The following is a 20,983-nucleotide window of genomic DNA, read 5'->3' as shown; positions in this document are numbered from 1 at the left end:
CATTGTAAAGTAGTGAAGGTTAAATTTGAAATTGATATCAAGTAATAAAATTAGGGTCAAAGAAACTAACAAAACCATAAGAAGTCTCAAGTAATAAAATTAGGGTTCTTACAATTGGGGATGAAGAATATGGACAATTATGAAGGTTAGCTTCCTTCTTGATAGACGCCGCTCCAAGATGCAAAACCACAACTAATGGGCTTCAGTATCACAAAGTCTAATATTTCTTCTTGCTTTCACCATTGATCTCTATCTATTCTGATGGTCTCTATCTATTCTTTCTTTCATTTGATGAAATAAGTTGGAATTCAAGAAATAAGCCTTTAAATTGTGAGAACGTGCTAAAAAGATACTATTGACGGTTTTCAAATTTATAAATATTGTGTTTCTACAAATTGTGATGTTTGAACTACACCACATGGTACGTCAAATTCTTATCTCGTTGTTAAGGCTCATTGGTTTAACTCGATTCTTGGCTGTTGATGAAACGGACAATTATTTTTAAACTATTTAGTTATCTTCATACGGGATCAAATTTACAAAAAAAATAAAAAAAAATAAAAAAAAAATGACATTTTAGTTGAATATAGTTTACATGACAAAGTTATTACGAAAACTTTTTTATCGACATTTTATTTTAATTTTAATTGAACATAATTTGGATGACAAAATTATTACAATTTCAGTTGCAAGAACCTCAAAAACGCCTTTGATGGTAGTGTCGTTGCCCTATGTTGTTGTCACCATCGCAACCTTCCACTTTTTTTTGGCCATCGTTCCATGGCTGGAGATATTCAATAACACACATGAAGTAGTGCACAAAGTAAAATATTCAACACATAATTGTACATATTTACATACTTATAACCGGAAAGATAGTATGAACTTAAATAAAGTTTGATTCTTATTATCAATGTTTTTGAATATTCCACCATGTACCAATAAAAATAAATTATTCTTGTCATTTCTAAAATTGCAAAATAAATTTATCTATGAGTGGCACACATAACTACAAGGTTAACTTTTTTTCTAAGACCATTATTAATGGTGATGACGTAATGAAATATGATGGGTGATTTTTGTAATATATATTGTTGATGTGGCAATTGTGATAGAGCAGTGAAGTTTAAAATGACGATAGAGTTATATATTATAATAGAAATTAGGTCTCACTCTTTTTAGTTATTTTACTATTTTTATTTATTAATTAATTAAAATAAAATATAAATACATTAATTTAAATTCTCATTGGTAGAAATACCTTTCACGCTTGAGATCCTTCAAGTAATGCAAAGCACCACACCAACAAAATTGCCATCTATCACGCCACATTAAAAGCGTGATAGTGGCACCATGGAATCACAAACACCTCATCACGCAGGGTTGATGAGTTTCTTTTAAAATATAAACTTTAGAAAGAAAAAAAAAGATGGTTGAATTAAATGACCTACGTAAATATCTTTTATACAGTTATTTATTATATATTTTTCTTTACTCTCCAGTTAATTCCCATTCATAAGCTTCGACTAACAATTAAATATATAAGCTTATAGCTTTCGGTAGCTAATACTCCATAGTTAGCCAAAGAAACCTATTTAGTAAAGAGATACTTCTGATGAAACTAATGCATATGAACATTTGAAATGCTTTGCTATTTATCAACCTGAATTATGTGCAAAAAGTTAATAATAATAACCTTTAGTAATATGATTGGTTCATTCTGCTTCATCTTCTGAATTTCTCACCATCTCCTCATCTGAAATTCTCACCATCTCATCATCTGAATCTCTAACCATCTCATCATCTAAATCTCTCACCATCTCATCGTCTGAATTTCTCACCATCTCATCATCATCCACATTTCTCACCTTATCCTCTGAATTTCCCACTATCTCATCCTCTGCATTCCTCACTATTTCATCAACGCTGCTAACAAAGTCATCGGTTGTATTATCATCTTGATCATCAATATAAGCTTGAGAGCACAGTTTTTGCCCTAACAAATTTTTGTGCTTTAAGTTTCCTGTCAACATGTAACTTGCCAAATAAGATAGATAGCATAAAAGTGCGCAGGATTTAAGCTGGCGAGCACAGAAATCGAATTAAAAAAGAAAAAATAAAAGAAATCATGGTGACTATATTGCAAACTGAATTATATTCAAAGGTGGCATAGTTTGTTGCATTCTGGTCATGTGGATCAATAAACATTAAGCTTTCAATTATTATCTAAAAACATAATTGTTCAATTGTTCAAAAACTCTATTATTCTAATTTTGAATTTATATTAACATGTTGACCAATTTTGACTTTGACCAACAAATCCGATTTTGACCCATGAACCAACATAGACTGATTAACTAAGCAGGCTTAGGAAAATCGGATCGGTCTGTTCTTAAAAAGGAGAAATTGGGGATTAAGCGTGAGTAATCAAGGTTTTTTTTACAGCAATGCTAGAAACACCATAACAAAAAAGGATTCATGAGGATAAATGCACAAAGGGAACATCAGCGGGTGAAAATGTACGTAAAGCAGGATGCAAGGAAACGTGTTTTATCGCAAGTAAAAATCACAAGAACAATTCAACATCTCCCTGAACCATGGTTCAAGAAATAAGCAAGGAGGTATGTTACATACCGAGCCAGAAGGTGCATCCACTAGATGAAGTGTGAAGAAGAGCCTTGACCCGAAATAAAAAGCGTTCCAAAGATCTCTTGGTAGCAGGAATTTTACTAGTGATACCAGTTTGTTTTAAGCCCTACCAATACCAATATACAATACACAACATATAAGATATTCAATAGGCCTGGCCTCCATGAGATAAGGGGTGAATGGAACTAACAATTTAGTTATATGGATACGAAACTGTTAACGTACCTTTGCTTCTGAACATAAAATTTGTATTGTTCTTGTTCCCATCTGGAAATTTCTAATCTGAAAATTCCGAAAAGCATTATTGAAAGTTAAAACTATTAAGTTTTTTTAATAGTAGTAGATTATATAACAAACGTCAAGAATTAAGAGTGCCTTACCAGTTGAATGATAAACTGATTGTGGTTCTGATAGTGGTTTTCTAGGAACTCAAAAACTGCAAAGGTTCAAACATCAGTGACCAATAAGACATAATTCACGAAATTTGAAATGTCGGTTACAAACCTTTTAAGAAGGAATCGACAAACTTCCCACCATACTTAACGGCCATTGTACGAACGTTAACCTACAATAAAATTTTGGATCAGAGTTGCACAACCTGAAGCAGTGAAATGAAACGAGTCCTGGTTTATAGGTACCTTATTATGAGTCCTACAAATATTTATCAAGGATACAACTACATTTACAGATCGGTAAAGCTTCTCCAGAAGTATTTGCACTTCATTTGGTTGAGGAGCAGTCCTTGATTTGTTTACTTGAATAGCTTCTTTAACCTAATGTGAAATGTTACATTGTTAATTGTTACATCATTTTACTAATGACTTTTGAACTGTTTAGATAAGAATGTGCTACCAGCTTCTCGAGTATAATGAGGTTCTGCTCATGCTGCAAATCATACAAAACCTTTGATTATCAATCTATATGGGAAATATATGATACGTCAATGTTTAAGGAATAATTAGAAGATAAAATGCCTACCAACTCTCTGTACCAAACGCCGAAAGTTGAGGAACAAAGAGTTGTGAAACCATGGCTATATGTTTCCGCAGTTGTTCTGCTGGAAGATGATACCTGACACACACACACACACATACACACACAAAATACAAACGGAACTGCTTCAAAGAGACCTCAAACCGAGTGTAAACTTGCTATCTGCGTGCTTAATTAAGACTCAACCCTTACTGACTAGTTAAGACTTTGTGTTCAAGAACCAACACCATTATAGGGCAAGGTTGCAGAGATCGATACTCGGGGAGTTCTCGATCGAGGCTATTTAGGGAGTAATCGGCAACATGGGGAGTACTCGGGAGTAATCGGATGACCAAGTTTGACTTTGACTGAGTCATGGCCAATTTTGACTGATTCTCCGAGTAATCCCGAGTTTGACCGAGTAATCCCCATTGACTGAGGGTTGACCAAGTTTGAACCGAATACTAGGCCCAAACTTTTGACCGAGTACGCGCCAAGTACTTGATGAGTTTTACCGAGTTTGCCACCCTGTACTAGAAATGACAATATATGTGAAAGTAAGTGGTTATGAAATTGGCACAGTATTATCTGTAGATTAATTTGATATCTATAAGTTGTGTTCAAGCTGAAAAATAAATGTTAAATTGACCATATATATAGGTTAGAAAGTGGGTTAATGATGCAGTCTATAACATTAAAATAACATTCAGTATACCATAATACTTTTCGCACCATATTGTTATTGTAACAAACTATAGAGAACATATTTATACTTACTGTAGGCAAAATTGAGCACGCGAGGTTATCCAGTGATTCAGATGTAGACTCACAATTTTCCAAGTAAATGTGAAGGATCTTCTGCACCATTTCCCCCTAAAATAGATAGAAAAGAAGCATGACCAATTGGCCATTGAAAGTTCAATTGAAAAAAAAAAAATTCAACGTACAATTTGAAACCAAATAATTTAATGTTTTCTAGTATAAGATTGAAGAAGAGCATAGAAGAGACGTACCTTCCCCTTCCAACCATTTTCAACGTCGCTATGGTAATCATGACTCAGCAGTTTGTGAGCAGAAGAGCTGAGTTTGTTGCGCAATTTGACAATGAGTTGTTGAATGACAGCCTGTGTATGCTTACCAATTCCCTCTAGAGGCATGTCAACCACTTTTTTAACAGAAATAACTACCAACTCCAATGTCAGTACCACTTCACAGGCAAGCATAAATGACAAAGGGAGTGCTGCAAAAAAGATTGCCATGCAATCAGAGATGGCAAAATAAAAATAGGCAGGTTGGGTTGAATCGAAGCAACATACGTCCACTGTTGTAAAAAAATCCCGGATTACTCCGTTTTCAAGAGCAGAGCTTTCAGATTTCAAAAATCCGTTTAATTAGTTGGTCAACATCGGTTGATGGGTGAAAATCGGATTTGTTGGTCAAAGTTGGTCAAAGTCAAAACATGTAAACGTTTTAAAATGAAGTTAAATTAAAATAAAATTCTAGATTTTTTGAACAAATGAACAATTATGTTAATGTTTATGGTTTTCTTATGTACTTACACATAAAGTCCAGTCCGATTAATCCCCGAATTACCGATTACTCCCTCCAAAGTCCCAACCGAGTACTCCCCGAGTAGCAAGTTTTGCAACCTTGTATTCGTCCATAACTTATGTACGTTTATATAAAATATCAGTGTCTCATTTTTAATTATTAAGCTTATATATTAATCCGTATATAAACATAATATAATATTTTGAATAGAAAAAGACAATAATTTAATATTGGTTTATAAATTACATATGAAATAAGGGGGGGCGACTTTCGGCCCATTTGGCCTTGTCCATTTTCCTGTTAGCCAACTTTTTATTTTTATACTCGCTTTATCAGGCTAGAGATAAAACATAACCCAATTGACCCATTCCTAAGAAAAACCATACCTACATCCAGAACTCCTTCTAGAAACGTATAAACACCACCATACAAACAATCCAGGTCTCCTGATGATGATAAAGACGGGATGTCTGAAATATCAGAGACTTTTTTGGGTTGAAATGACTTAAGTAGATCCAAGAAAGCAGACTGTTTTGACAGTATAAGATCTGAATAGGTCAACATCTGTGCTGGACCAAAAGGTAAAAGAACAAACAAATAAAATAATATAAAAGTTGATCAAATCATAAAAATGCAAAGCTTTTACCAGATAAAATTAAAAGGATAAATCGCAGTAGATACCTTGCTGAAGCAGTTAAGTGTCTCTTTGACAGCTAAAGTCGAGACAGATGGTACAGACACTAACATGTTGATTATATCTGGATTACCAGCCATGACAAATTGATCCCTCCAATGTGTTTCGCATGCTTCAGAGTCTAAATATCACTTTGTAAGATAAAAGAAAGAATTTTGAACCCTTACTGAAGGACATTCAATAAATTAATGATAAAATATTACCATTCTCAAGTAATGACATAGCAGAATCCAAGTACATTCTCAGAATTGGAAACAAGGCCTGAATCTTGTTTACAAATTCAACTGCTGTTAATGCTTGTGAACCAGGAGGAGTGCTTGAAAATCTGGGTGATGTTGGTTTAGGTGCAAAAGATTCTAGCTTGCTATGAAGATCGCGCAGGAGGTAAAGATAAACAGGTAACTAGAATATGAAATCCACATGAAACACAATAATTAAGCTGCAGTCAATCAATGCTTATAGGTGGCAACAATGGTGGGTGTCGCGTGGGTTGAGTAGCAAGTCAAAATGGGTAAATTAACAATTGGTCGAGTCAGAATGGGTTGGTTGAACCAAAACCCTTTTTGACCAAATATAAATACCTAGTTTATCAAATATAATTTCAAAAACTATGGTTTTATTCTTTACGGTCCACTTTAGACCACTTTTGGCCAACACATTTATACATAACTGAGGTGTAACCACTTCTGACATGCAGTGGAAAAGACATACCTCACACGTAGAACCTGCACAACAAGAATCAACAACCTGCGTCCATGAAACATGAAACAAGCATATGAGGCAGCTTAATACTTTGCTGTAGACTATACTTGAGAAGTACCAAAAGCATAAATGACAAAACCACAGATGTAAGACACGGCGATTGAACAAATTTAAGATATATAAATATTACTAAATAGGAACTGACCTTTGAATAAGACAAAATGGAGAAGCAATCAAGCGAAAGAGGTCTAAATTTGTATCGTTGAGCTTCTAGAAGCTTAACAGCTTCAGAAATCTCAATACCAGTATCTATTGATTCATTAGAGTTGATGGTAGAACACGTTGCTGACTCAGATTGACCGGTTTTAGAGGGCATGGCAGTAGAATTTTCAGTTAAACCATCTTGGCTGTTTACTGCACCTGCTTTCTTCCATGTTTCAATAATTGTAAGTTGAGTGGTCTTACTTCCCTGGGTCCATGATTTTGAAGACTTTTCAATTCTCTTATTTCTTTTGGAAGATTCTTGATTTGTTCTCATTTGCTCTGTGTTCTTTTGAATTCGAGTAGGCTGACCTGTATAGATTGTTGAGGACAACTCAGGTAACGATAAGGGACACTCCTTGAGACTCTTATTCAACAAGCTCTCAAGAAATCTGTATCACAAGAGAAGGTTAAATAAAATCAACTGCAATGAAATAAATTTGTAGATTAAATTAACACAAATTTCAGACAATTGCTGTTAGTTTCTGCAACAGAATTCATATGAAAGAACTACAACTTAAAGTATTGAAGCTCTACAAAGAGAACATATAGTAGTTTATACTATGCCTGGTAAACGGGTCAGGTTGGGTTGGTTTGGGAAACGGGTCAAAATAGTTTTGGGTTGAAATGAGTCATAGATCAAACGGGTCAATTTTTTAAAAGGATCAAAATGGTCAAGTTGGGTCGGTTTGGGTAACGGGTCGAAACAGGTCACAGGTCAATTGGGTCAAATGGGTTACATCGCTTTTTTTTTTTTTTTTACATTTATTACATTATTTTAGTTATTATTATTTATTATATATAGATACGAAATATTAATATACATAATAAATGATATAACCATGAATGCTTTCATAAATTTTTTACGGATGAAACTTTTTATGCTCGACCCATTTGACCCGTTCACAAAACCCATTAGACCTATTTCTATTTATTGATCTTTGAGTACTGATACCTATTAGACCCGTTCCTTCATTTTTTGTATAGGACTAAATAGGTTGGAGAGAAACCCATTTGGATCTTTTCTTGAGTTTTGATTTACATTGTTAGTCATAATTTTTTTCAAGACCCAATTGACCCGAAAGCTTGACCCATTTGACCCGAATTTGAGTGTATCGGTCTCAATTGCCAGATATAGTTTATACCAAAAGGTACCAAAGAGCATTTGAAAGACAGTAATGAATTTCATGTGTACAACTCAATGCAGCATATCCTCAAATATGTTGTTAAGCATTTCCATATGAAATATTTCTTACAGATTATAATGTAACATTTGGAAACAAAAAAGTAACAGAAAAATTTTAATCTCTGTATCTGTGCATATTTCCACATGAGATATTTCTAGCAGATAAATAATTTAATATATGGAAATAAAAAAGTAACAGAAAGATCTTAGTCTCTGTATATATGCATGTTCATCAAATTAAGATCCTTTATATATCATCTTAAAAAGGATAAATATTAGTTTAGAATATGCATAACTACCATTATTAAGGGGAAGTTTAGATATTTGAATACTAGTCAAAATCTCTATTGAAACAAGAATCGAGTCAAATGCTTTATTTATAATTGGGTGGGATGGGAAAAAAGTAGCTAAAAGGTAAACATCAATGCTGCAAAAAACGAAACCTTTCATACTTTATAAAAAAGTTGTATTTTAGAGTGAGGTTTTATATCAACTTACACAAGGTTCTTCAAGCGTTTCAAGATCTTGGTGACGGTGTCCTCCTTTGTAGCTTGGCTTATGCAGTCATACTTTCCAGCAACTTGTGCACAGAAGGCATTAAGCTATTTAACATGAAAGTTAATAAGTCAATTAAGTAAATATGATAAACACTCTTGTCTTGCTTCAACAATATCAGATTGTCAAATTGGCCATCATACTTGGTTTGTCATGTGACCAAAGAACTTGTTATGTAAATCTCTTTGTGAGCACACAACTCATGATTAAACTCTTTGTAACAACGCATAGTACATACCAACTTATTGACAATCAACCATGAAGTCAAATGTCAGTTTTCTTGTAAACAAAGCACAAATGCTTAAGATTTTTTGTGTTTCAGTGATATGTTGATTTTGTGGGCTTTATAAACCTTCCAGAAAACAACAACAACAACAACAACAATACCCAATTCCACCAAAGTGGAGTATGGGGAGGTTAGATGTAGACAGTCTTTCCTCTACCCTAGAGTAAAAGGGAAGTCATTCCTCCACCCAAGGGTACCTATCGGTCCGCTGGTAGAAGAAGTCGTCCCTCCCTATACTAGAGGGCAGAGAGGCTGCTTCCTAAGGACCTCCGGCCAGAAAGAACCATGAATTCCGTCAAGTGAAGTAGCTAAATGCAGGTAGAAAAGATAATATAGAAACCTTACCATGGGAAAAGTATACATAAATATAGCATGTAACAAAGTAAAGTAATAGAACATATAAGTAAAATAAGTAAGTGTCAAATATGCAAGTATAACAAACCATGCAAGTATAATATGTATATGTAAACATGTAGGTATGAAGCATGTAGGTATAATATGCAATATAAAACAAATAAGTATACTATGTAAGCATAAAGACACAAGTCTGAAACTAATAACAAATAATAACTAATCAATTGAGTTTGTCGTAATGAAGTCTGAAACTAATAGAGAAGTATAGTGATCAACTTTGAATTAAGTTTGTCGGAGAACTTACAAGTTCTCTGATCCAATTAATTGCATAATAGAGAGACAAACAGACAACATGCTTCTGCTTTTTATCTAGCGACTGCCAAGACTCGAAGAAAAGCTGCAAACCAATGCAAGAAAGTATTTAAGTAAGTCCTTCGTCTTGCATATCCACATAAAATAAGGACAGAGACACATGAAGTAGCTCAGAATCTTTGAATAGAGAGGAATGCAAATGAATTAATTTATTTAATATCCGAGTAATTTCCATCAATACCCTGTAATATGCTATTATGCTTACAAAAAATGTTTGTCATGAATGCATGACTCATTGAAGACACTCTAGGAGTTGGAGACAGTTCACAAATAACCTTAGAAGAAGGAAGGTGTATAGGACAGCCAAGAAGTGCGTCAATCCCTGAAAGAGATCCCTGATTTCCCAACTTCTCCGTCTGGATTAAAAAATAGATTTAAAAAAAAAGAAAAAAAGATGAGAGCATCATGTAAAAATAAGGTTGACAGAGTCATATTTCTGAAGATGCACCTACCACGGAAAGCAAACGAAAGTTAGCAGGAAGAGTTTGTACTGATGTTGACCTGAAGGGATGCAAAGATATATAGAATTCTTATCATTTGTTCAAATATATACAGAATGGTAAGTAGAAAAATGCATGATATTATTTAAAATTAGAAAAAGAATACGTAATTTTAGTTGTTGACTAGAAGATTCATTATAGCATATGTCTGGGTTATTCTAGGATACAAGTCATACATATTATCTCCTGTATACAAAACTATACGGTATTACAGTTAACTTTTGAAGATTCCTTCCTGGTTCATATACTGACATGCTGAACACGACTTACGAATGAATGAAATTATTTACCTTGATGACGAGGAAGCCAGTGGCAGTAAGTTCATGCAGATTGGAGATATATCTCCATCCAAATTCATCCATAGCTCCCCTACATAACAAAAAATATATGCATCAAAGTTCTTCGATAAAAGCTGATAAATTTGATGCCACAAAAGACAAATCCCGGTGACTCACCTTCAAGGCCGCAATACAAGTCAGAAACAGGCAGTTTCCCATTTTCTAAATCAGATAAAAACATGGATTCAAACTCCCCCACAAGTTGGCTAACCCTGCACGTGGGAGTATTAGATATCAATATATAATAAATCTATTTGCGAACTGTTTGTTCCATTAACTAACCATAGTATCATGTTTGAGCAGCTTATAATTATGAACATTACAAGACATTGAACAAGTAAAACTCTTAAATCAACATCACAAGATGAAGCATATCATTAATCTATCACCATATAAGTATATACTTACCGTTCCATGATTGCCGGATGAAGAGTTTCTGAATCAAGAATGGCAGATAATTCATCGTAAAAAAGAATTAACGATACTGGCAACTGTTGGCATGAATCCAGAGTTGTCCTCAAAAGTTCTAGAGCCTCCTCATAATTCAACTTCTACAAAGAGATTTCAAACAAAAGAACATAGGAAGTCTCGGTTATAATATACTACATAGTTGTGTTATAAGTTAATAAAAAACACATACTTTTAGCATCCCTATACCTGTGATGAAGAAGAGTTGTATATGTCATCTGTCTTTCCAAGATGGGACAATATTTTTATGGTTCCAATTAGACCCATTTTCTTGTACTTGAATTCTGGATTACTGACCTGCATGTCAAATAGTCATATAACTTAAGTGCAAAGAATACTCGGATTATGAACAGGCTTATTGAAATAATGATTAACAGGCTTATAGAAATTATGATTTGGGAAATATAGCTAAAAAACAAACTAGTTTTACCTGCTTCCTTACTATCATGAAAAGATCGTTAGCAATAGATGACCCTACCAATTCAGAGTTAGACCGTGCAGACCGTGACAAAAAACAGAAAGCATCATACATCTGCAATACGAGTGTCCGGATAAGTAAGCATGTGAAAATGCATGAACTTTATCGTACAAAAAACATATTTGTAACCTTGTGCAAGTTTTCAGTGCTAAACCCTTCCATATAATCTAATATGCCTACACATTAAGAAAAGTAACATGTCGTCACGTACGCTTCAACATTAGAGCAAAAGTGATCAAACTATACATAATAAGAAGTGATGGTATACCAGTTATGTAGGAACAAATTGGTATTAGTTCTTGGGAGTACGTAGAGGCTAGCAAGACCATAGCTTCTAAAGCTGAACTGACTTCAAATGGAATCCCAGAACCCACGTGGGTTACCAAAGCCCCTAAGACCTGTATATAAAAACAAGAAGGTTACGCTTTTTCTAAAGCCAATTGCATATGTATGAAAAATGTATTGTTACGACTTATAGCAGCTTACTTCCTGTCTTGAGTAAGTATCGGAAAATCCCTCAAAAAGGTACTTATACATCTGAATGCCAAATTTGCTTGTTTTCTGTTCTTTGCAAGACAACAAGTATTCCGATAACAGCAAAAAGGAGGAAAAGTAATCCTATTATTAAAAAGCAAGAGACACAGAATGAGCTCAAGTAGAAAGATAAGAATTTGCTATATTTCCTAATTAGCAACTCTTTCATTGCTTGCAATAACATGTAGTAGCTGACATCATACCTTTACCAACTCTTTGTTACCAAAGATGCATTGCTCAAACAGAACATTCTGGATAGAGCCTTCAGTGATTTTCTTCTTTAGTAGCTTTTCAACACTCTTTTGCATAGATCCACAGTTTTTAAATATAAGCATCAGCAACCAAATGTCAATCGCCTTATGATCTTGGGGTTTATCAATGTGTTGAACTTCTTTAAGTATTTCCTGGCATAGTATCTACAAGCATCAACATACACATGAAGATGTTACCAACTAAACCATTATGTAATTTCAAAAAAAAAAAAAAAAAAAGCTTAATAACTTTTTTTAGTATTTGCAGTACATTTTTAAAGCGAAGGCTTGACCCCAAAGCATCGAGAACAGAAGCCTCTACATTATTTACAACTGACTTTCCCTTAAGTTTATTGTGTTGGGTTGAACAAGTATCAAAGACTCCAATCAGCTTGTACTGTTCACGGAATTGTGAGATTATTCTTCGCGCATTTACCGGTGTTGCAGATAGCAATAAAAACCTGAGTAGGTAAGGCAGCTTCTCTGCTTCAATCGTTCGGATACATGATAATGCTATTGTTATAACCTTCAGAAGAATTAAAAACAAACATATATTAACAATTAGCCTACAAACTACAGATACACACACGCACACACACACAAGTATGCACATAAAGCAAATGACCTTATCTTGTAACAACTCGTCCAAATTGAGACTAGAGAAGCAATCAATAACAGCAACTGTAGCAGTTGAATCATCTTGCAAAACTTTTTCAAGAGCATCAACCACGATCTTATTATCCGTATCACCCATGACCTCAGGCAACGATCCGATAATCTCTCTCTTTAAATTAGGAGGACAAATTGACATCACTTGAAACAAACTCTCCATAAACGCCTCAGAATCCACTAGAAAATCAAGCCATCTGAATTGATTAATTATCAACCTAGCTATATCCTCATCCAAGCGCAAACTCGACGATGTGTGGTTTCCATAACTATCATTATCAAAATACTCGGGCAGTTTCTCAAGCAACATCTTCTGAAGACTCAATTGTATACAAGGAATCAATAATAGTACCCTAACTAAGCTATCATTTCGTCCATTAATAATATTATCACGTTGTGACGGTAGCAAAACCCTGCATTTACAGAACTAAGGCTTATTGAAATATAGATTAATAAACCTAATTTTGCAAATTTTGATAAAATTAAACCTGCGGAGATCATTTTGATTGTCGATGTAAGCAGAGAATCCTTCGAGAAACTGCGAACGGAGATCGGAATCAGTAGAAAGGCGAGTTTGAAGATGGTGGCGGAGTTTGTGTAAGTCAGCAGGGAGACAAGGGGGACCAGTAACGTTGATTAATGTACAACCTGAATCTGCCAGTATTGAAGTCATTTTGTCGATTGAATTTAGGGTTTGTGAAGGAAGTGGTGGTGGTACGGTGTCGTTTTGATTAGTGGCGGTGGAAGTGATAGTAGGTTTGGAGAGTTTGGGAGGGCGTGAGATTGGTGAAACGAATGATTTTGAAGGTCGTTTGTTACGCAGAGGGATTTGATTGTTACGAAACGACATTTTTCGGTGGTTGGCGAACTGTTACGGCGGTGAAACGGCGGAGATGTTGGTGTGAAGGTGAAGAGGATAAATGGTGGAGAAATTGGCGGGAAAACTTGCCGAGTGTTTGTAATTTTTTCGCGAGTAGAAATCGAACCTGACTGCTGCGTACAGCGTACTCTAGTTTTTTTCAAAAGAAATTGACGGGAAAAGAAAATGTATGCGTTTTTTTTTTTTTTTTTAAGAGGAGCATTATTATAGTAGCTAACACCTTTATAACCATAGGATTATTAATAACTTTTAATCATAACCATCCATTTTGCCTATTAGCTAACAAAAAAACCATATTAGCTAATCATCCATTAAAAAGACTAAAATACCCTCTTATTTAATTAAAATTTACAACAGCTACCATTCAATCACAAAACTTAAACGGATTTCTGAAGATCAATTTAAGCTCTCTGGATCAATTCAAGCTTTTGATTTAAAGAAAGTAAAAGTACAGATACATCATAAACATCATCGTTTATCTTCATCTATGGTCAATTTCTAACCCTAACATCTTTTGATTTGAGATCTGTCATTTAAGTTATTAGGTCATAAAAGTTAACATCAAATTGAAACGGTTCTGTCAAATTCAAGCTTAATTAATGATTCTCGAGTGTTAGGGTAATGATTTAGATCAAATTTTATGTAGAATTTCTTTCCTGAAAACATCTAAATTCGAATTTGAATTTAGGAATTTTGCGTTCATTATGTTTTTAGCTGCAATTCTTCGTGAGTTGAATCTGATTCTGTATGATTTTAGTTGTTTAATTTCTCGAATTAGATTGCTGGAATATTAATATGTGTTAAGTAAATCTTGATTGAATTAATTCATGTACGAAATTTGATCTGATTGCTATTGTATTTCAGTTCATCATGTTCATCATTGTTACTCTTCAATGTTGAATTTGATGTCATGAGTATATTTGTAGTTAAATACTGGAAGTAAGTTTTTGTGGTATATGTAAATGCTTGTGGATTATTAGAATTAAATTGAAACAAACTGATTTTCTAATTTATATCTTTGCTTGCAAACTGGAATTACAGCTCACAAAATGTAGGCAAAATCTATTTATTTTATGCTACTAATTCGATTTGCAGACAATACAGTTGCCAACACAACACATATATTAGAGCACCAAATGTGACGACCCGGAAATTTCCGATCAAATTTAAACTTGATCTTTATATGTTTCTGACACGATAAGTAAAATTTATTAAACTGAATCTCAAAATTTTTGAACTGTTTTAATGTATTCGTTTAACCTTCGACCATTCTCGACGATTCACGAACCACTATTTGTAAATAGATACATAAATATTTAAATATACGAATATATAATAATAAGTTGAATTATAATTTGAAATATTATATGATTTAATATTTAGAATTTATTATGTAAAATAAAATTAAAATAAAATATGATATTATAATAATTATTATTCAAAAAGTATATATATACATAAATAAAGTATATAGAATATATATTTTGTGATTTCAAAGTTATTTAGTAAACGACGGTAACGCTCAATTGTCATTCGATTGATAATAAACGAGTTAAAAAGGAACTTATGCGATTTTAAAATAAACGGTGATCCGGAAATGAGTTTTATAAATTATAGACTTATTAAAAATGTATTTAGAAACTATTTGTTGAATTTTAAAACTTTTTATATTTTACTTGGGGTTGGGAGTGAATAATTAATGTAATTTTTATTTAATAGTTAATGATCGAATTTTATACCATAATGACCAAAATAAATAAATATAGTTAATTTAAAAATATGGGATTTTTCCGAAGATTTTTATCCGCCACTGAATAAACAACGGAGTCTGATATAGCCATCCGTGATAAACTGTCGGTAAGAAAGCTACAAAAATGATGGCTGCTAAACTAATTAGATTACTATTTGCGCACTATTGATGCACGTTAAAATTGTCGGTAACCTATAAACAAGTAATAATCACGGGTATTTTTTTTAAATGTCAAAAATTGTGCTTTTGTTATTTTAGTTGTTGTTCATGCATGCGAGAGATATTCCTATCTCTGCTTTTCTCTTTTGTCAAACCACAACCATCATATACTATAACTACACTATTACTACAGTTTTCTTTTATTAAACAATGCCAGCACATGACACGATATATTTATTAATGGCATAAGATTGTATGTATCACATGTCAAAATAGATTAAGAGATATACACTTGCTAGTCAAATCTTTTACATATATGATGGAAAAGTTGATAGGCATGATAAGGAATATGTATGTATATATACGATACATTTTACAGTGAATAGATCAAGGAAAATCATCTCATCTTACATCTTCATGTTCTTATATAATACATACATGCATAAGATTTTGTCTACCACTTTATAACCAAGAACCCACTACTATTTGTGTTCTTCTACATCACACACAACCAATAATCACTACATGTTTGCTAATCGATTTCCATCAAATGCTAAAGCTCCTATCCTCGGTTGCCACCTCAAACCTGAACACCTTTTCTATTCTAGCTAGATACCATCGACAAGAACTCACCATCACAATTAATCACTACAAATCACCACCCTTCGGTTGTTGTTGTTAACCGAAGATCCACCACCGCCGCTACTAATTACTACAACTTCCATATGTTTTTCTACAACAAATGTCCATCTAAACCCGTTTAGAGCACCACAAACCCGCTACCAAAACCACCACCTTCACAAATAAACAACCACCTTGTTCTTTTGCTACCATCATAAAGCACTACACCACACGCCACCATTTGTCACCCTCACAATCGTGAACCACTTGAAACCACCATCTTCAAGATCGATTACTACCATAGCTACTGTGACGACCCGGGAATTTTTGACCAAATTTAAACTTAAATCTTTATATGTTTCTGATACGATAAACAAAGTCTGTAAGGTTGAGTCTTAAAAATTTTGAAACTATATTCATGTAAACATTTACCCTTCGAATGTGCCCGATGGTTCACGAACAATTGTTTGTAAATAAAATGTACATATATATATACACACATATATATACATATATAAATATATATGATTCTTATACATAATTAATAATATATGTATGTTGTAATACATATATAAAATGAATAAATATTAAATATTGAATATGTGTTATTATATATTATTAAATATCACATAGTTAAAAATATGTAATTGTAATATATTGAATTGAAATTATAAGTTAAAATAAATGGAATAGTAGTATTATTATTATTCTCGATATTAATATCAAGTTAGTACTATAGATATAATATACGAATATGAAACGCGATATATATAAATTGTTACATATATCAGTAATAATATCAATAGTTATTAGAATTAATATAGTATTACGAATATTATCATTAATTATTATCATTTTTAAATATCATCATTATTAGTAATATTTTTAATAAATCATTATTATCATTCTTGTGATTTATTATTATTATTATATTTTTATGATTAGTATTATTTGATGTTGTTAATCATTATCACCACTAAGATTAGTATTATTTTTATTATTATTATTATTATTAGTATTCTTATTAAGATTAATAACAGTTACTAGTTTACCTATAGGTTTATATTATAAATTAATATAACAAAATTTAATATTATGGATATATATAAACAGATGCATAAATACAGTTATGAATATATACAATTATATATATATATATATATATATATATATATATATATATATATATATATATATATATATATATACAAAATCATATACAGATAATTGCAATCCCAACTTTAAGTCATTGTCTTGATTTCGACACACAGATTACAAACTCAACCACCCATCGATTTTACATCTGTTTCTATCAAAATTGTACAGACAATAAACAAGGAGCTGGTTTACATCCCTTTCCAATTGTATGTCCTTTTTCTGTGTTTCTATTTACATGTGAATCACGGTCGACATTAGTATTATAAAACTGATCCTTTTATTGATAAACAGCGACTCAATTTTTCCATCACCATATTCAACCATTAATACTTTTCTCAATATATATAAAATATATACACACATATTACATGATATACAAGCACCTAGACATATAGAAAACATCTTCTTTTCCTTCCTTAATATTTTCTGCCAAACCATCACCAAACCATGAATACAAGCTTATGATATCTTGTTCGAACCACAACTCAAGAGCCACCTTCGACCACCCTTCTTCTCCTCACAACCATTGGCTACCTTGAACCACTACACCCATCTTATTGTGTCACCACCCTCGAGCCACTCTCTATTTTCAACACCATCAACAAACCTATTAGTTACTGTTTCCTGCCTGCTGTCCAATCGAGACACAACCTTCAATTCATCACCCTTTTTCTATTTCCATTTAAATCATAAACCAACCCATGACAAACTACAACTACTTTTGCTGTGTTGCCAACAATCTGCTGCAGCCTTTACTCGTTTTCTGTTTAGATATCAAACTAATGTCACGCTGTATAGAGACATCAGGTATCAAATATATTCAAATATATATTTATATTATGGAGATCAAGTTATGAAATTATCGGGAAGAAAGGAGAACGCGTTTTCTTTATATACAATAAATAATAAAGACAATGAGTGGAGTTTCCTTGATGGCCGAAAATGAAGATTATATGGGATGTTCCTTTATTTTTTTTATATATACAAGGTTAAAATGAATGATGATAAAGTGAGGTGAGCATGCTCGATTTTCTCTTTTCTTGGATCCAACCACCCCACTACCGAATTCCTTTCTTTCTTGTGAACGTGGCTGCTATACCTTTTTCCTACTTTTTGAAGACCTTAGATAATATATGATATTGATGGGAGGGGTCGCAAATGTCTACTACCACTTGTTATTTTTTTTTTGTTAAAAGCATAGTTTCTACAACTCAATAATTAATCATACGAGCCGTCAAAGAAACCAATCGAGTACAAGAGTGCAAGTTGGGCCACTATTTCTTTTCCCTTTTGATGTCGTGTACTATGGTTATTGTGGGGGCTGCAAATGCATATTTTTGTCTAATGGGTCGTAGATAATGATAAATAATATTAAGTTGATTATGAGGTTGATAAAAGGTGGGGGATAAAATCGATGACCTGGAGTGCATATTCGGTTCACTTGTGGCCGACACACATTATGCAATTATTTCCATCGGTGGTTTTATTGGATCATACTAGCGGGCTTTAAATTTAACAACATGGGCCATTTAATTTAAACATTTGGGCTCCTTGCAATGTGGGCAAATATACTTGGGCTTGTATTGAATGTCGTTGGTATGATGGTGATACGGGGTAATAACGAGATGATGGTTTGATTATTGACATGATTTGAATAAAGAAGACCATGGGTATGATTTCATGATATAAATGATAAACGGTTATTGCAGTTTAAATAATTAAGTGTGCGAATTATTACAAAATGTAACAAGGTGGTTCAGTGGTTTAAGGTGTTGGTTTGTTTAGCCGAGAGGTCACAGGTTCAATCCTGGCCTGGGGCATTTTTATTTTTAGAAAATGAAGAAGATGAGTCAGACAGCTATAGATATATATTTATGGGTTGAGTTTTAATCAGAATGAAAGAACAGAAGGATGGTTAGGGTTGTTGTTCGTTAAGCAAGAGGTCTTGAGTTCAAGCCCAGGCTGGGGCATTTATTTTTTTTAGAAAATGAAGAAGAATCAGGCAGAAGTACATAGGTTATATATTTGTTAGGTGGGGATTTAAAATCAGAAATGAGATGGTAGATGATGGGTTAAAGGTGTTTTTGGGTTAGCGGGACGTCGCGGGTTCAAACCCGGACTTGGGCAAAAAAAAATGTTAGGATTAGTCCATTGAGGTAGTTATTTATTTATTTACTTATCATTATTATTCTTATCATTATTATTAAAATTAATATTTTTAGGATCATTATTATTATTTTAGGATCATTATTATTATTAGTATTAACATTATTACTACTATCTTTATCATTTTTAGTATTATTACTATCATTATTATTACTTTTACCATTATTATTATTACAACTATATTATTTTTATTATCAATATTACTATTAATATTATTATTATAAAAGTTAGTTATATTTAATAAAACAACATTTTTTTTATTTTTTTTATTTAAAGTATATAAAGTAAATACATTTAAGTTAATAACGAAACACATGAATTACTAAAACTAACAGTTATATTAATAATAATATATAAAGATATTCGACTTCAATTATGTGTGTTAATATATATTAATGACATAGGTTCGTGAATCCGAGGCCAACCCTACATTTGTTCAATGTCGTCATGTGTACTTTTACTACAAAATACATTAGGTGAGTTTCATTTGCTCCCTTTTTAAATGCTTTTGCAATATATATTTTTGGGACTGAGAATACATGTGATGCTTTTATAAATGTTTGACGAAATAGACACAAGTAATCGAAACTACATTCTATGGTTGAATTATTGAAATCGAATATGACCTTTTTATTAAGTCTGGTAATCTAAGAATTTGGGAACAGACACCCTAATTGACGCGAGCTCTAAAGATAGATCTATCGGGCCCAACAAGCCCCATCCAAAGTACCGGATGCTTTAGTACTTCGAAATTTATATCATGTCCGAAGGAGGATCCCGGAATGATGAGGATATTCTTATATGTATATTGTGAATTTCGGTTACCAGGTGTTCAATCCATATGAATGATATTTTTGTCTCTATGCATGGGACGTATGTTTATGAGAAAAGGAAATATGAAATCTAGTGGTCTATTAAAATTATGAAATAATTATTTATGTTAAACTAATGAACTCACCAACCTTTTGGTTGACACTTTAAAGCATGTTTATTCTCAGGTACGAAAGAAATCTTCCGCTGTGCATTAACTCATATTAGATACATTACTTGGAGTCATTCATGGCATATTTCAAAAGACGTTGCATTCAAGTCGTTGAGTTCATCAATATTATTATTAAGTCAATTATAGTTGGATATATTATGAAATGGTATGCCTGCTGTCAACTCTCGATGTAATGAAAGTTTGTCTTTTCAAAAACAAATGCAATGTTTGTAAAATGTATCATATAGGGGTCAAGTACATCGCAATGTAATCAACTGTTGTGAATCTTTTATAATCGATATGGACTTCGTCCAGATAGATTAGGATGGGTCTTCACAGTTGGTATCAGAGCGGTGGTCTTAGCGAACCATGTCTGCATTAGTGTGTCTAACTGATAAGTCGTTAGGATGCATTAGTGAGTCTGGACTTCGACCGTGTCTGCATGTC

The 20,983-nt window shown here is 32.9% G+C and overlaps 1 protein-coding gene across 1 annotated transcript; it reads right to left on the bottom strand.

The window, feature by feature from the left end:
* Nucleotides 1-689: 689 nt before the first annotated feature.
* LOC139863984 (uncharacterized) lies at nt 690-13,670 on the bottom strand. Its single transcript, XM_071852577.1, has 33 exons — nt 13,309-13,670; nt 12,777-13,233; nt 12,423-12,677; nt 12,104-12,316; nt 11,853-11,984; nt 11,635-11,764; nt 11,496-11,542; nt 11,319-11,420; nt 11,107-11,185; nt 10,829-10,961; nt 10,538-10,632; nt 10,373-10,451; nt 10,035-10,083; nt 9,858-9,938; nt 9,515-9,607; nt 8,514-8,617; nt 6,774-7,221; nt 6,578-6,613; nt 6,070-6,268; nt 5,854-5,987; nt 5,559-5,736; nt 4,635-4,861; nt 4,399-4,494; nt 3,628-3,720; nt 3,502-3,534; nt 3,288-3,422; nt 3,154-3,214; nt 3,030-3,085; nt 2,875-2,931; nt 2,635-2,755; nt 1,935-2,023; nt 1,697-1,868; nt 690-784 (listed from the first exon to the last, which is right to left on the bottom strand). The coding sequence occupies exons 1-32, from the start codon at nt 13,668-13,670 to the stop codon at nt 1,716-1,718; spliced, it is 4,527 nt and encodes a 1,508-aa protein (XP_071708678.1). The 3' UTR covers nt 690-784; nt 1,697-1,715.
* Nucleotides 13,671-20,983: the final 7,313 nt, after the last annotated feature.

Source organism: Rutidosis leptorrhynchoides, chromosome 8, assembly GCF_046630445.1.
Source record: "Rutidosis leptorrhynchoides isolate AG116_Rl617_1_P2 chromosome 8, CSIRO_AGI_Rlap_v1, whole genome shotgun sequence".
Lineage (NCBI taxonomy): Eukaryota > Viridiplantae > Streptophyta > Magnoliopsida > Asterales > Asteraceae > Rutidosis > Rutidosis leptorrhynchoides.
This window is presented reverse-complemented; position numbering and strand designations above follow the sequence as displayed.